The 17,849-nt window shown below is 38.2% G+C and overlaps 1 protein-coding gene across 1 annotated transcript in view; it reads right to left on the bottom strand.

The window, feature by feature from the left end:
- Positions 1-17,640, bottom strand: part of TSPAN3 (tetraspanin 3) — a 37,519-nt gene extending 19,879 nt beyond the window's left edge. The window contains exons 1-3 of the mRNA XM_067534595.1: positions 17,480-17,640; positions 2,640-2,831; positions 1,439-1,513 (exon numbers count right to left, since the gene is read on the bottom strand). Of these exons, the coding sequence (XP_067390696.1) occupies positions 1,439-1,513; positions 2,640-2,831; positions 17,480-17,542 (330 nt within the window). The 5' untranslated portion in view covers positions 17,543-17,640. The remainder of the gene's footprint in view (positions 1-1,438; positions 1,514-2,639; positions 2,832-17,479) is intronic.
- Positions 17,641-17,849: the final 209 nt, after the last annotated feature.

The raw sequence follows: 17,849 nt of genomic DNA, 5'->3' as shown, positions 1-17,849 counted from the left end.
TACTCTGGAACTCAGTGCTCCAACAGTTCCAAAAGTCAGCAAACATTGGGACACAGTTCAAGGTAATTTATTTTCTCAGCTTCTGCCTTGAGGGGGATTGTTTGATGGAAGTTTCCTTTTGCAAAGAAATAAGCAAAAGATATATGTTTATGTTCGATACACTCGCAGGGCACACTAATGAAAAGGAAAAGCAGTGGAAGAGGATGCCAACTTATTAGTGCCTGCCTGCTCCATCTACAGCAATAGAGAAGGCCAAGGTAAGGTGAAGGCTGTTCAGATGCCATATTAAATTAAAAGCAAATTACAACAGTATTAATATCTTACTATTCTATTTGGACTGCAGAGACACAGCCAGAAAATGTCAGTTTCTATTAATGTGGCACTTATGAAGCATTTTATATCTACAACTTGCATTAAGCCAGAGAACGCAAGTGCTGTCCCCATTTTACAGATGAGAAAACAAGACTTTCTGCAGGCTACCCAAAGAGTCAGAAAGAGCCAGGATTAGTATTTAGAAGTTCCTAGACTTACAGTCCCATGCTCCTTCCATTATGGCAGGTCTCACTTTAATTACTAAGACAAATTGGAATCATTTGCTTCTACAACTGAGACTTAGTTTAAATTTGTTTTCCATTATATTTGCCAATCAATAATGAATAAAGGGTCTAAATCCAAGGGTCTTGTATTGATGTATAACTAAAGAAACTAAAGGTGCGGCTGGATTGTTTTATTCTAACTTCTCAGTATGTACCCAGTACATTTGGGCTGCATACTGTATGACAACACCTTGAAGAGTAACTAAATAAAGATATTAAGTTAGGGCAAGCACTGATATACGACATATCCAAATACAATGCAACCTATGCTGCACATGGATTCCAAGTGCCTTTAAAACAATATAATACTTGGCAAATAGAGACATGCCAATAATAGTCATTGCTCTGTTCTGATCAGCTTTTCACCTCACTCTTCAGTGACACAAGCCTGCAGAACCTCAGGCTGAATAGGTGGGCATATACGTTATACCCACATCACCTCCTTCAAAACATTGTAGCCCTGTGGTCATGCCAGAATAAAATGTTATTTTAAATAGCAAGTTAGTTATGAGTTTATTTAGTAATTAGCCATGTACTTTCAACCAAGTTTGGAGTACCCCATAACTTTTTTAAACCACCAACCTCATTACTTCCAGCCTTCTGAAAAAGTCTGTTTCATTGCTACGTTTTATTTTTTAATCTTTGCTATAAAATTTAGGTCTGCACTTTTATTTCATCTTATGCAACATGAAGATGTTTTGATTCTGTACAATGCCCAATAGCAGTTTAATAGAACCGCAAACATATGTTTACTTACAGTAAATATGGGAAGTTTTTTCCAACAGTTTGATCACAATCTACAATAAAATATTTACTGAACTTTAGAAGACAATTTTTATTACCTTTGCTCTGTAGATGTATCCCAGAACTACCACCACAACTTCAGTGATGAAAACCAAGAGGAGGATGATCACAAACTGTTAAATACAATTTCAAAATATTTATATAATATGAAGCTTTGTCCACACATTTTTTGAAAGCCTAAACTCTGCCTTTCAGATTTATCAAAGTTGCCAGGCAAGGTATTAACTTGGCAAATAATTTACAGAAATAATCAACTGAATACTTTACTCCAAATAATCAAACCATACTTAAGTTCATCTAAGTAACTGAATGCTCGTGGTTCAGAAGCCAACAAAGACCCAGGCAATAATGTCCATTTGTAATACTGCCCCATGTTGGCGTACTGCAGTCATGTATGTTTCTCCATCCTAGTAGCTTTAAGAGTACACTAACGTCAGTTGTGAGAGAAGGTTAAGGTAGTCAGACAAGGAAATAGAGTTCAAGTTTAAGTACTGAAGGGCCCACCATATCTAGTCTGAACTCCTTTATATTACAGGCCATCAACACCTGTACATGGAATCCAACCAAATTAAAGTGACGTATTACTGCCCACAGGAGACTAATCTATTCTGTAACAAACAGTTTTAAAAAAAAACACTAGTACCATGTACTTTTATTTTTACTCAAATACATGTTCAGTGAATAGATGGCAACTAGAAACTAAAGTTCTAATTTAAAGACAAGTGCAGTTTGGACAACACAGCCCCAATACCTAACATGGAAAGATCACCTTTAATTATACTCCAAAATACTTGTGGTGAGATTCCATCACCAGTGCCATCCACATAATTTTAGGATTTTTAAGTTTCAGCTCTCTTAAGCACAAATGTGTTTTAAATAATTTTTTTGTTATATAAAATGTAATAAATGTGTACCAAGAAAGTTCACCGTATTAACCATTTTGTGTTAAGCAGATAAGTATCATCTGAAGAGGGACACTGGAAGGACTTTTATATAAAGTTTTAGTACCAAAAAAGGCTGATTTAATATGTTCCGACACAAATATTTTAGGATAAAATAGGTAATGGAAAGTACTGAGCTTGTAAAACAAGATGACAAGACTAAATATCTAAAAAGTCAAACATACTTGACAGTGTCCATTATAAATGCTATCAGTTCATTCAAAGGGAACACTAAGGCCAAGTATACATCAGAACATGCAATAAGCCTCAAAAATTCATGTGAAACACAGCAACTTACAGTGGCAAGTCCACAGCGACTTTCACGGATTGTGGCACAGCACCCAATAAGTCCAATAATAAAGAGAAGTGTTCCCACAGCTATGATAACCACTGCTGGAATAAGTGTATAGACATCTTCAAAGAAGTGGTCATAGTCATCATACGTTATGAAGACATAGGCTCCCACGTAGCACAGAATGCCTGCTGCTGCCTACAAAAAAAAAAGAGCGATCAAATTCTCCATAAATCCCAATGGTTAAATTCTTTTTTATAATCCCCTACAAGCAGTTATAATTTCATAATGAGTACTTTAGCAAGCATTTCTATTGTGAATAGAACAGCCCTTCTGTATGACCACAGCCATAGAGATTTAGCCAACAGTTCACCAGTCATTGGGTATGTCTAGACTGGGGAAAGTGGAGCTAGCGATCCACTAACCTCCAATGTTTTACCTAGTTTAGACATTGGTTAGATTAGGTAAAAGGTTGAACCCCAATCTAATCTGCATGTAGAGTAGGTTCACCTCAACCTAGCCTCTATACCCTTTAGCAAGGGAAGAGATGTTGTGTTGTGTACACTGCACTCCTGTTTGCCCCCTTCCCAAAACATACGTCCCATGGACTAATCTGATTGTCCAAATACTCTGTCATACACCACTCCCAATACTGCTGATAGTAATATTCTGTTAAATCCAAACAGCTAGCTACTTGCAGGTAATCCAGAGATTTCTTCCTTCAGATACAGGAAGTGTTTTATATTTTAAGATGTATTACTTTCTTCCATTTTGCCACTTAATGGAGGTATAATCTATTTCTACTGTTAGAAGTAATGGGTGCACATGTAAATATTTTTATCTCTATTTAGTAAGGGAAAGATTAAACTAAAACCAAGATACCTTTTGTAAAGCCTATATAACAAGCTTTCCATCTTTAAATAGGTAACATTAATTCCAGTCAAAATAAAGCTTTTTCACTACGATCAGTTCACAAGTCACACAATCGCTGGGTATTATCAGTATGGTGCATATCTACAGCATACAGTAAGATTTCAACTTCAAAGGAAACATTCTCAGAAGTCTCATTGTACCAGCCAGCTGCTGCATAAAGACTAAATCATTACTTATACTGTTGGAACTTACCTGGCAGATTCGTGCTGAAGATCTTATTTTGAAGACCTTATTACTCCCTCTACAACTGTAGACATGAAATTTACTGCAAAATTCTGACTCTAAACTGGTGTATGCACAATATTCTGATACTGCAGTCCTAATGCAGGAAAATTCCCACTGACCTCAATGGAATTACATTCACAAAATTGCAGAACTGGGCCCATGAGATAGTACACTATGCACCAGTAGCAGCACGTACTTCTGCCTCTGTATTCCCTTTCCTAGTTACACAATGAACCCACTGTCCTCTCTTTGCATCCTCCTAAGCCCATGTCAATACTTAGAACCCGCAAGCTAAATTCTGTAGTGAACAGCTTAAATGGGAAAACTGTTATCTATCATGTAAGCTGATGCAATTAAAATAACGGATGCTGTGTACTCACTTATAATATTTCATCTGTTCAGGTGTATTTGATAGAGTCTAACAGGGCATCCTTAAGCCAACTAAAATGAATAGTCATTACATGGTCTCCTGGTCTACCGTAGCATACTGCCAGAAATATGGCTGGTACTTAATATTCATTTAATAAGCTACATGCTTTACCAAAACCTTCAGAGTTCCCTAGTCCAGGAACAGCTAGCTGTACTGAAGGAAATGGACTGTCACTTTGGAACACTGAGAACATTTTGCGTTAATTCAAACTGGTTTTACAGAGTCTTTATATGAACATGAATATCATTATTTATGTAAACTGATAGTTAAAACGGATCAAGATAGTTCATCATGGAGGCACTGATGAGTTGGTGACAAACTAATCCTAAAGTGAACTCAGAATTAATGTGTTATATTGTCTCCAACACAAAAAAGGTGTTAATCTAAGTTTTCGTTTTCCCCATGAGTACACTATGTTTTGAACTTGAATGAAAGTGATAATTCTGTATACCTCTTACTGACAATCTGCCCACATGAGGTTACATGCAGTGTAGCTCTGGGAGTTTATCTAGTTTGCGTCTTCTGATGGGACCCTCGTGCTATGTAGTTTAACTGCAGATGCATATTTGTGTTTGTATCTCAGTGCTACAACATATTTATATTACAGTAGGATCTAGAGTGTTCCATTGTGTTAAGAACTGTACAAATGGAGTGAGTCCCTGCCTTGGTGGACTTACAATCTAAACACAAGGATTGTATGGGCAGGGATGGGGGAGGATCTGATATACAAGCAACATGATTAATGTAAACAACAAATATAGTTCCAGGTTTTGGGGGTTGTTTTTTTTTTTTTTTTTTTTTTTAAAGAGAACTATTTATAGGAAGGGAAGTTGTTAGGAAGATATTAAATGAACAGAAAAGGAAGATGAGTCGAGACACTGGAGAGATGTTAAATAGCGTGGTAAACATGGTAAAGCATGAATAGGATAAACTTATACATAGCCAAATACTGACTTATTTTAAGTCCCAGATCAGTACCTAAAAATGGCACTGCTCATTTAAGGTATTAGCAACTACATTAGCCTTGATCTGTGAGCATGTCAATTAAAAATAAAAGCTACAATTTTTGGCTCACTGGGTATCATTTATTTTAGAATTCATGGTGATGTAGGACATAGGACATCTTGAGGAAAGAGGGAATAATCTGTCGTTTAACTAGTGTGAAACTTCATTATCAAAAAGTTGTATGTCAGCTGAAGTTTCCTCTTGCTGCAAAGTTTCAGAAGCTATGAGAACTATGCTCTGCTCTCATAAGCAGGTCTTAGTCTCGTGTGAAGAAAACACTAATCATTGGAAAAAAGGATAAAGTCATTTTCACCATTACAAGTCCTCTTGAATGTACAATATGGGACCCAAACAATTTCAGACTTTTCTGAGAATAGGAGCCACAGAGGTGGTAAAGTACAAATGTTACTGTTCGGTTGTACAAAATATTTCAGTTTTACAGAGCTAATTTTTATCAAATATCAGCTAAGTGATTTCAGGTTCTACACCTGCTTATCTCCCTCTACCACCTTTTGTTTTATAAATTATAGAAGTGTAGTTCTGGAATGACCACACAAGGTCATCAAGTCCAATCCCCTGTGCTGAGGCAGGACCAAGTAAACCTAGACCACCTTGGACAGATTTGTCCAATCTCTTCTTTAAAAAACCACCAATGATGGGGATCCCACAACCTTCCTTGGAAGCCTACTCCAGAACTTAACTACCTTTTATTTAGAACCTCATATCTAACTTAAAAATCCCTTGCTACGGATTAAGGGCATTACCTTCTTGACCTACCTTCAGTGGACACGCTAAACAATTGATCACTGATTTCATTAGTGACCATTAAAATATCCGAAGACATTTGAAGTATGCTTTCTTATTTTAAAAAAAGAAATTTCCCCATACCCTTGTCACATCATGAAACATAGGCAAAATGGACTGACATCTGACAGCATTTCAAGTAAACTACATTAATTTACCACAACAGAAGCGTTAGGGGGGGAAATATGGATGCTGAATCAACAGATTAAATGCAGAAGATTCAGAAAATCCAACTATATAATGCATTAAACAGTAACAGTTTGAAAGAATAAGCAAGGATGAGAGATTCAGGTACTCCCAAATTCTAATCATGATTCTGCTGGTGATTCACTGTGTGGCCTCGGGCAAGGTATTTAACCTCTCTGCCGCTCCATCTCTATTTATAAAAAGGAAGTGATAGGAATCTCAACACCCCTTCCAATTAGTTATCCAATAATTCACATTTGCACAATACATAAGGTGCTATATAGATACTAAGAACTGAAAAATCAGCTGGGGCAAAACAAAAATGAGACATTTTAGCACAAAATAATTTTGAAGGAAATAAGCCATTAAGCATAGGTGCTTAGCACAGGGCAGAGGTAACCAGAAATTCTAGTTCAATTCTAATATGCTAGCATTTTATGTACAGAAAAGAACAAAGCAGACATGCACATTTGGGATATAAAGTGAGGAACCAAAGGGGAGCCATGCAACAATGGAATTATCTTGTTAAGTGTTGCCTAGCAATGAAGCATGTGAATGATGTCATCCCCCACTTCAAAAGATTAAGATGCTTGTCAGAAATGTGGTATTTTGCAAGGTGGCAGAGGAAAAAAAACCAACTGCAGCTGTCACCATATTTGAAAAGTGCAAAGGAAGACTGAAATCAGCACCATTTGTGAGACTCTTTTGCCCCTCTGTTGTGTTTTAAATGGAATTTAACTGGCTTCTCTCCCCCCCCCCAGGAAAACCCCAGTTCATACAAGCAGAGCTGAGATTTAGTATACAGCTGCATAGGAATAATTTGGGAAAGAGAAATTTTTGGCTGCAAAGCTGTTGTCAATTGCATAACTTTAGGATCCCTGCAATTTACGATTCTACAATTTTTACAGTTTGAGATGTACTTTCTAAAATAACTGTCAATATCTACACAGAGGACATGAATTGGATTAATACCATCTAAATGCTAGTCCAGAATAAAACATGCAGTGCTTATCAAATAAATGTATTACAATGAATATTTTGAAGTAAAAACTTTCATTAAAGCACTTAAATTACAGCAACTGAAAACTTAACTAAATCCTTTTAATCTTCAGAAATATAATGGCTGATCTAGCCACTACAGCATGAGGCCTTGGGTTTTGACTCCACAGCTGCTTTGTAGTTTTTCCAGATCCTTTAAGGACAGGAGCTACAGAACTTGGAAGTAGCTGAACTGCTTTAGTCATTACTAAATTCTACAGCAATTCTCTAGCCAGGGAGGATGTAGAAATTGTATATTACACCTCTCCTCTGCAGAAAAATAGCCAACTGACTGTTGTAATAGAAATACAGGAAAGTTATATGAAGAAACTACCTCCATTTAACTGATAAACATGCAAGCTATGCAGCTATTGCTACCCCTATCCCCAGAAAAGCCTCCATCTCATAATGACAATTCCATATCAAAACTTGTAAGAAAGTCACCTCTCTGTTTTCAAGTTTTCGGTGCCTGACAAGGATATTCCTATGGCTTGATTAGTACAGGCTATAAGACTGAAATCACAATCTATATTAAAAAAACCCTAGCAAAAGATACCTGAGAATACAGGGACAGTACTACTAATTGGGATTGCAAACAGTTTTCTCAGATGTGCTCCTCTTTTCTGACTACCATAGCTGTAGATATTAGAGTTGGTATTGCACATGTAACAGCATTTAAGTGCTTACACTATCATTCACAAGAACCTTGCAAGTCAGTTTACAGTGTGCAGATTCACTTATCTCCCACATTTACTTCCAAATTTCTATCCTTATTCATGAATATCAAGGTCATATTGCTGCTGCTTTCTGTTTTTACAGCCTGTTTAAAGACTGGGTATGTATCAACATAGAGAAAAACCATCCAGCTAGAAGAGATTTGTTTGGCTTGAATAAACTTGCAACCAAAATTGTCTGATCAATATTAATTCAGAAATATTAATTTAAGAAAAGGTACCAGTTTAAAGTTAGAAGCAGGAAGCAAAATTATTCTATATATTGTCATATTAAGTTTGGGAACACATCTTAACATATTTAAAATCAGAGAAAAAGGACATTGAGGTTTTATTCTTTGCCTATCAAAAAATACAGCTTTGCAAACCCAATCTGAAAGTCAGTGTTTTCTGGCACTCACATCACCAATACAGACTCTGTAGTCAGAACTCTTAATTCAGTTGATATTAGAGTTGGAAAAGAATCTGGCTCATTCTCAGCATTGCAATGGCTCTGCAGAGTTAGCACTAGTAAAAGTTAGTAAAAGCTTTTTAGTCGCTCTAGTCAGGTGCAACAGAATACACAGAAGAAACAGATGCCATTTTAATGGTAGCCAATTTGCTTACTGTAACATCACTTAAATTGAAATCAATCAAATGCATTTCAATTGATTCAAATAGATGTATTTAATAAGTAATGCTGTAGAATGTAAAGAGCAATATTACAAATTGAACTGCAGAAAATAAGTGTATCAACCTTTTATGAATACCCAAATAAAGGAAAGTCAATGAAACTTGTGTGCTGCAATAATTAGGCCTAGGTCTGTTTGAACAAAATGGATATTGACTAAAATAATATCCACAAATTAGATGGGGCTCAGAAAAGGGTGAAGTGATCAGTGCAGCAGGGATGACTTAAGAAGAACGATTATCTTCACTCGTGGTGGCATGTAGGATACATGTAGTGCCACATCAGCATGAAGGCTCTGACAGCAGGGAGGCAGAGTGACACCCTCAAAAAATAGAAGTGTAGATGGGGGGGGGGGTACTGCTCGGGTGCAAAGAGAGCAATGTAGGTTGTATGTACCCTAGAGTTCTGACATGTCTACTCTACTCACCTAAGTAGCGCCTGATCCTCCATGCTGCTATTTATACCTGCGCTAATTGGGCATGCAGTGTCTACTCTACATACTGCCTTAAGTGTAGACATACCATGAAAGATACATCTGCACACAAGCAGGGAAAGGGACCTTGGTAAACCTACAGTGTGATGTGCATCAACAGGACGGAAAGGTGATTTTAGGATGGTACAAGAGTTGGACTAGTAACAACAAGTCAATTAAAGAAAAATGGCTAAATATTAGGAAAGATTATCTGAATAGCTTTTTTTGTACATTTGTGTTATTTTTAAAGGATGATGATAATAAAGATTATACAATACCATCAAGTTCTTCTAGAACTGTCACAGGCTTCCTTGTGAAGGACTATTGAGGGTATTGTGTTACTGGGGGCAGGGAAGTAAACCATACTGAGTTCTTTGAATCAGTCATTTTTTCAGAGCCTGATCTGGCCTTACATGGTCGCTAGACACAGCGTTAATAAATCCTATGGGGATAAAGGTATTCCTCATTTCTACCTTTTCTACACACTAAGGTGTTGATGCTTATTTGCAAGCTCTTCTGAACAAAGTTTCAGTGTAAGATCTGACATCCTCTGTACCAAGCCTTCACAACCTGTATACTTTGAAAGACTGCTAGAAAGGCTGTCAGATCTTACACTGAAACAGTTTGTTGAGAAGAACTTGCAAATAAGCAGTAAGAATTGTTTCTGTATAATAAGATAATAATAATGCTCATGATTTTTAGACTGTTTTAAAATTAATAAAGCAATGTAACACTCAAGTATACATGCCACATGCCAAAGTACAGGAGCTAGAGATAAACACATCACTTCGGAATAAAGATTACATTACTTTCTCCAAGTACACAAAAGGCTGAGCTAAGATTCATTTGCACTTAGCATTATACATACAAAACATCACTAATTACAAGAGGCAATGGACCATTGGGCTTAAAGTTTCAAATATACAGAGAATCTCCTAGCACACCCATTCCTTTTGTATGCATTGCATCATTGAGGGATGGGGGGTTGTAACTTGACCTGATTTCCACTGTTTCCAGATTCCTTGCATTGCACAAGAACAATGAGGATTCTTCCCTGCTGTAAAGTGTTCCTTTGCTGGATAAAATGATATTTCAAACTTCATACACTACTCAGTATAGCTTTCCAACTTGTTTTGCTGATACTGGCTATAAGCCCTATTAAAAAAACATTATAAAATCAAATAATGTAGGAACGCTCAGCATTTGGAAACATTTAAGGCCCCAATCTTGCAAAAACTTAGTCATGTGCTTTACTTAATTGAGTCATTAGTGGTCTTAAAGTTAAGCATGTGTGTCTTTCCAGCATCGGGGGCGTACATGTGTTGCCTGATAATGTCTCAAAACAAATAAAATAATTCAAACATGTTGTATCAGTTTCAAGAGGACAGCTTTTAAAGTTATCAGTTATTTCAAAAGTTTAAATGTGTTTTATGTATAAATTCCCAGCAAATATACTCTCCAAAAGTGCCCTGCTGATCTCCACTCCCACAGCTGCAGCAGCAGAAATTAAGCCACTTTCACATCAAGAGATGACAAGTGGTCCAGGAGCAGGATTACAGTTGAAGAGCCATGGGGCTACCCAGTGGGAATCAATCTGTTTTAATCCATGCTCACTGAATGATACTTGAGAATTGCTTCTGATTTTAACTTCCAAAGAGAAGTGGAGACAAATCTATAGCTACCACAACAGGAGAAAACTTCAGCCAGCTAGTTTATAAGTTTAGTCACTGCTAACCCCCTATTTAGCTCACTTTTTCATTAAAACCCTTAATGCATTAGTTTTTGCCCATATCTTCTATTCTTAATAGTCTCTTTTATTAAAAAGTGAATAAGACTGTATTCTACATGTCCCAGGTCCTTCTCTAGTATTAGAACTATTTCCTATGATTTAATACCAGTATGTAATTTTAACTGCTCTGTGCTGAGTGTTCAGAGCCTTTGCAGAACTGCTCTCATGCCTTTCTTCACCTAACAATGAAATTCACACAAAGTTAAGCTAAATGACTTTAGTTTCTCAATAATGCTTTTCCACAGCAGCACAAATTTGTAACTAAGATCAGCTAATAATTTTTAAACTACTCTTGCCACTACTTTGGCAAAGTTGTCACAGTGCAAAAATAAACACAGAGATTGTTCTATGTCTACGGATACTTGAGTAAAGTACAAAACAGACAGGTGAAGAGAAAACAAAAGGGAATGAAAAATTACTAGAAATTGATCTGGTAGCATGACGTTCCCAAAGATTAAGTCTCCACTCCTCACTGAAAACTGGATGCATGTTGTATACTGGAGACCTCTAAATAAGAATTCAGCAGAATGTTTTATCCTTCAATGTCCTAAATGCTTTCGCATTAGGAGATACACGCCCCCCCGACCCTTCATTTTTTAGCCCTGGTCTCATTTGTCATTGATTTACATAAACCAAATACCTGCCCATGCTTCTAATATATCAGGAGTCAATAAAAAGCATTGTATCTTCACCAAATTTTTACCTCCAGTAAATGTATTTTCTCTTCTTCCAATCAGAACTATATTATAAAAAGCAAATACTGTTTAATAGATAAAAATTGCTATTCTCAAATATTTTTCTCTGTATGATCACAGCCTTCTATTCTGAATTAGTCCCATTTATAGGTATTTTGTCTTAAATATCTTATCCATTTCCTGCCCCATTCATTTTTTTGCATCTATACAAGTAGCCCTTAAACTCATCATCATAGGTTATCGCTCTAAGATCTGGTATTATCACTTATCTCAAATAGCTTCTTGGGAGTACAGGATGTTGACAGAGGGCACTGCATCAGGCAGTGGTTCAAATGCCCATATTCTCCACATTCACATTTGGGGTCATTCCTTAGCTTCCACTTGGTTATACTGTCACCAACCTTTGCAACACCAGTTCTCGCTCTATTTAGAATACACCAATGTTTTGGTTTGAGATCAGTACCTGGAGGGAGTTGTTCTGAAGTATCCAGATTCTCCAAAAGCAGCCCATTTCCTGCCAATTTGGTACTGTGTATCCTTGCCCAGAAGTATTTTGGGGTAAAGGATTTTCAGAAGCAAAGCTGTTTCTGGACTTCACCCTACTGGGTAACAGAAAGTATCCCTGCAATGTGAGTCTTGGATCATACACCTGTTTTTGTTCCATCTTTTTTCTAAAGGCATCCTGCCACACTGACAGTAGCGCAATCCCTGTAAGGCAGTACAGCAACAATCCTTAAAACTACAATTTGGGCCATATCTACACTAGCGAGCTTACAGCGGCACAATTGTACCAATGCAGTTGCGCCACTGTAAGCTTGCTGGTGTAGCCACTCCATGTCGACAGGAGAGAGCTCTCCCATTGACATAATAAAACCACTTCAATAAGTAGCAGTAGCTATGTCGGTAGGAGAAGCTCTCCCGCCAACATAGCGCTGTGCACGCTGCCACTTATGCTGGCAAAAGTCATGTCGCTCAGGGATATTTTTTTCCCACCTCTGAATGACATAAATTTTGCTGACATAAGTGGTAGTGTACACATAGCCTTGGTGTGTTCCTTTACTGTGTCCTTAGTTAGTTCCTATTAAGTCAAGCTTATAAGTGTACCATTTACTAAATCCTGTCTTAAATACAAATGAAATTTTAGCATTACTTATTATTCCATTGTAGTTATGTTTAAAATTCTCTGGAAATATTTAGTGATTTCCTATGGTTTCTTTTAAAGTTTGATGGATGCTGTCTAACTTCAGATGTTCATTTATCTGTACTAGCAAAAGTTAATTCCTTTACCATCTCTCTTCATAAGATCTGCCGTGTCTCCCAAAGATCTAGATATTGCTAATCCAGCTTTTTAAAAAGAACATGCAGTCCTTTGGTTGCATAAAATAATCTTGTGCCATATTAATTAGATATAGCTTTATAATTTAAGACTTTCTTGCTTCATTATTCATGTTTGCTTCAAGATTAATCTCCGGCAACGGAACATTAATAAGGGGTAAACAAGTTCAATATCTGCTTATCTGCAGGCTGACCCCTGTGAGATGATCAAATTGTAATTGATATTTCCTGTAAATGTTCCTTTGTAAAAGTACCTTTAATTTTTTAATCATGCCTCATATGAATTATCCAAAATATAAATGTTACAATTGACAGTTAAAATATACCATTTCATATTACGATGAATTCATCACGCTGGTTTGTTTTAACACCCTAGTTTTAACTTAATGCATTTGTCCACTGCAGACTAACTCAAGAGCCACTTCTGAATTCTTGTTTTCCATGCCAATGAAGCTCAGGCATATCATGAAGGTTCTGAACTAGAGGCCTGGAAAGGACCATGAAGGCCAGTGAGGATACATCCAGCTGGCTGTATGAAAGTACAAATTCCAGGGTCCGTCCATACCACCTCACCTATCCCCAACTGTTAAAACTTGCCTCAGTGGCAACCTCCTATAAAAAAAGAAGGGAACAAAATTAGAGATATCACCAGGATAAAATGAATGAAGAATCCTAATGTTGGACAGGTGGGGGGAAATGCAAGCTTCCAAGAGAGGCTGAACCTATAAACAAAAATTTTATCCTATGAAATTTTTTAAAAAGCACATTAAAGTTCTTACAATGCCCACTAGGAAACAGGAAGAAAGTAACAGAACCGTCTGGAAGCTTCCTGGGGGAGGACAGCCATTGGTGAATGGAGAAAACAGGCAGCCTCGTGGGTGAAATTAAGTTGCTGGATGAAGAGCTGGAAGTGGGTGGAGAGGGCTCCCTGTTAGCAGGCTTTATATGCTAGATTCTAGGAACACTTGAAAGACAGGCAGGGAATTTGATAACACAAGGCTACATAGAAGTGAGGTGTCCATCTTATTTTTCAGTCTTCACCGTTGGCGTTCTTAGCCGATTGTTTCTTGTTCTAAGAGAAACAGAAATGCTGCTGATCTGTTCTGCAAATGAGTGATTAGCATTTAGCGCTAGTGTAACTCACAAATGATAGAAAACAAGTAATGGAATAAATGGAAACAGTGAAAACATAATACTGAAGTAAACCTTTTCAAGAGTTATAGCAAGATACAAAGATTCATTCTAATCTCAAGAAGTACACGATCTGTTTCTTCAAGATTAAATGAAACTGTCTAATGAAATGGAAGAACAAAACATAGACAATTTGGGAATACTGAAAACAAGATGTTCTCCATGCTATCTTTGCCGTCAGCATCTAAATGTGGTAATTTAAGTCCCAGTTTGAGGCCTTACAACAGCTCTTCAAGATCAGTTTAATTCAGAAAGTCTCTACTGCCCCAAAAATGGCAGAGATCAATTACTGATCAGCCATTAAAACTGAAAAAACAAACTTGAACTTGAAAAGAAAGTTTCTTTTAAGAAAGCATTATCTTCAGTGTAGGATAAAACAAGCAGGAAAAAACGTTAAGTGAAACCTGTCCTAGATATGTTGTTCTAGATAGATTTCAACGCACAGTATTCCAGATACTATAAATGAAGAAAGAGGAAGTATCAAAAGAAAAACGGAAAGACTCAGCATGATAGTTTAAACACGAAAAATGGTCCAATAATGGTTATGTGCATTCATACAAAGAAAAGTAGCATTAATTCTATATTTAAAAATCCAAAACCACAGAATACTACGTCCAAGTTGAAAATGCCATACAAGATTGTAGGGAAAAGTACAAAGAGGTTTTTGTTCTTTGTTCAGATTATAAAAGTGAGAGCTTCTCAAGTGCAATCATTTGCCTGATGTTTGATTGATAAAAAGGGATAGATTTTATGACCCAGTCTTTCCAGTTAAACTTGATAGACAATCCTCCTGAAAATTCTACATTGAGACCCAACAGCAGTTTGTTATAAAGATTCAGAGATGGATTACATTTATAAAAGCAATCACAGGAGATTTCAGAACTATTTGACAGATTACAGGCTGTAATCTACTGTCAAAATTTTAGTAGAAATCTGGAGGATCTAATTAACAGAACTAGAACTACACAAAGATGAAAAATTAAAGATGGCTGAGATAATATGGAACCTATTACTTAACCAACAAAACTGATCCCAAATATTTCATGCCATATGTTGAGCCCAGAGCAGGAAGCAACAAGTAAAATGTAGATGATGGAACAAAAGCTGAACTACTTCCTTCCCTTCTAACATTTAAAATTAAAGATCAAGATTTTTAATCCCAGAATTGATGTTTGCAAAGGAAGGCATTCTACCATTTCCTATTTTGATGCTACCAATTATGAAATCACAATAAAGACCAGCTGAATTCAGAATTTTGTCACACCTGACCTCTTCTCCAAACAGTTCAGCATCAATTGATCATATTAACAGAACCACCCTGAATTCACTCCCTGCCAAAAAATATTTCTAAGTTTTGAGAGCACAAATCCATTCTTAATCATGCTCAAGTTTCTCTCAAGAAACCAAGGTAATGGCATTAAGAATTGTAAACCTCTAACCTCATAACTAGACAGAATTCCCATGTGCCATCAGTCAGCTGATCCAGCCACTGTTCATCCTGAACAGTCACCACATAAATGAGTCACCAAACATACTTGGATGTAATAAATGCAAACACATTCTTTTTCAAGTACATAACATAGGAAGACATTACTACTAAACCTACCATAAGGAGTCATATGACTGAACAGAACTGAATTCCTGGTCATCTATAGCTAATCCAATTTATATAATTAACCAAGTAAGAACAATCTATTTTAAAATCCCACTAAAAATATACCAGTTACAACAGGATTACATGGCTAGTTACAACCATGCAATTTCACAGGATGAATATTTGGATCAAGCTACAGTATATCTAGCATAATACAGAATACATGCCCACCTTTAAATACTACACCCAACAAAGTACTGTGCTCCAATATTATAAAGTACATTGTGGCTAAGTGGCACATGCATCATTCAATTTAAAAATCAACCTAATCTCAAATGTATTTTTCATTTCAGTGTAAGCAAACCCAACCAGAAATGATGGGAGAGGAGGCAGCACGTATGTACAGATTTTACAGTATGACCTAGGATCACTTTAAAATACATCTTTAGAAATGTTTCATTAAATATACATAACACCAAAGCACACACCATGTAACATGGAGATACTGATTTAGTACCAACCCCATCTTAAAGACTGAAACTATGTATATCAACATTATCTGTGTTCTAATATTCTATTACCCACTATCCCTTCCCCTTCCAAAGCCTGAGATTTTTGAACAGCTGGGACAACAATTTTGCATTACTGTAATCCCAGTTCCAATCCAACAATTTAGAAAGGTTGCACTTTAAATACAGCACCATGTCATTCGTAAATCGTATTTCCTTTACTTAAGCGACTGATACGGCCAACATGACACTGGGTTTTATGTTACAAATATAGCCCATCTGCCCACATTTATAAACATGGCTTACAGAGATCTACTGTCCCACTACCCCAGATAAGCTTTTGTTTTCCTGTCTGCATGATTTTAGCTACAGCAGAGTTAAGATTCGAGGGAGGGTAAAACACTGCAGCTATTGCAAGAAATTAAAAATTAGTTATGTTGAGACTATGATGCAAGAGCACACTACTATTTTGTTTATAACATTAAAAGGGTTCTAAAGAAATGTGTGTTCCCACTTTCCCTCTGCATGCATTATTTTGGATAAGGCTGGAAGTTAGAGAACCACAAGCAGCACTGACAAAGGTGAATGAATTCACCATCGAGATCGAGTAGTTGGGAACTTCCACCAGAGGTTCTTCTAAGCTCCCTGCAATCTAGCTATCATATTAACTTGTATTTACTAAAATTTTGTGCCCCAAAATTGGGAGGGTATCTGATAAGTGACATGAAACCTGATTTAGACGCAGAAGATGAAATTGTTTCCAGTCTTTCCCCGTCTGTGGGGCGATCTGGGGGCCCGATCAAACCCATGGTGGTTTACCTGCTGGAAGGAAGTGTGATAACCCGGGCAACCACTAGAATTACTCACACCCCAGGCAGCCCAGATGCGGGTGCAGCGCTCGGGCTCCCACGCCCGAGTCCGACCCGACCACGGCGCCTAGAAACCCCAGCTCGGATCAAGGGCAGGGGCGGGATCCCCCAGCCCGCACCCGCTGGGGACCCGGCCCGCCGACAGGAGGCTGCTACCTACCCCAGCGCTAGACCCCCGTCTCCTGCCCGCCCGGGGAAGGCTATACCCGGCCCGGAGCTGAGCCCGGGGAGAGGGGTCTGGGACTGACGGGCGCGAGAGACAAGAACTCCTCGGCCTCCCAGCGCTGCTGCAGGTACCGACCCCCCGTGAGGGAGAGCGCGTCAGCCCGGGCCCTCGCCCCCAACGACCCCCCGGGCCCGCGCGGCTCACCCAGAAGATGAGATTGAGGAAGACCAGGACGGTTTTGGAGGAGGTGATTCCGCACTGCCCCATGGCTGCCGCTGCTCCCCGTCCCGTCCCGTCCGTCCCGTCCCGCACCCAACCTCCGCCGCTGCCCCGGGGTCTCTCGACGCTCCGCCCAGCCACGCCACCGCCGCCACACCAGCTGGCCCGGCCGCTTCACGTGACTCAGGGAAGGTGGGACGCCACAGACAGGCAGCCTAAGATGGCGGCTGCCCTTGTCACATGATGGGGGAGGTACCTAAGATGGCGCCCCTTTCTGCTCTTAAAGAAGCCGCAACCCTGGGGAGGCATATCTGTCAGGAATAACTGAGAGATAGAGAATGGGTTAGTCAGGCCA

The sequence above is a fragment of the Emydura macquarii genome, unplaced genomic scaffold, assembly GCF_026122565.2.
Source record: "Emydura macquarii macquarii isolate MOO-44397 ecotype Brisbane River unplaced genomic scaffold, CSIRO-AGI_Emac_v2 contig_3451, whole genome shotgun sequence".
Taxonomy (NCBI): domain Eukaryota; kingdom Metazoa; phylum Chordata; order Testudines; family Chelidae; genus Emydura; species Emydura macquarii.
The sequence above is the reverse complement of the archived record's forward strand: the minus strand, read 5'-3'. Positions and strand labels throughout refer to the sequence as shown.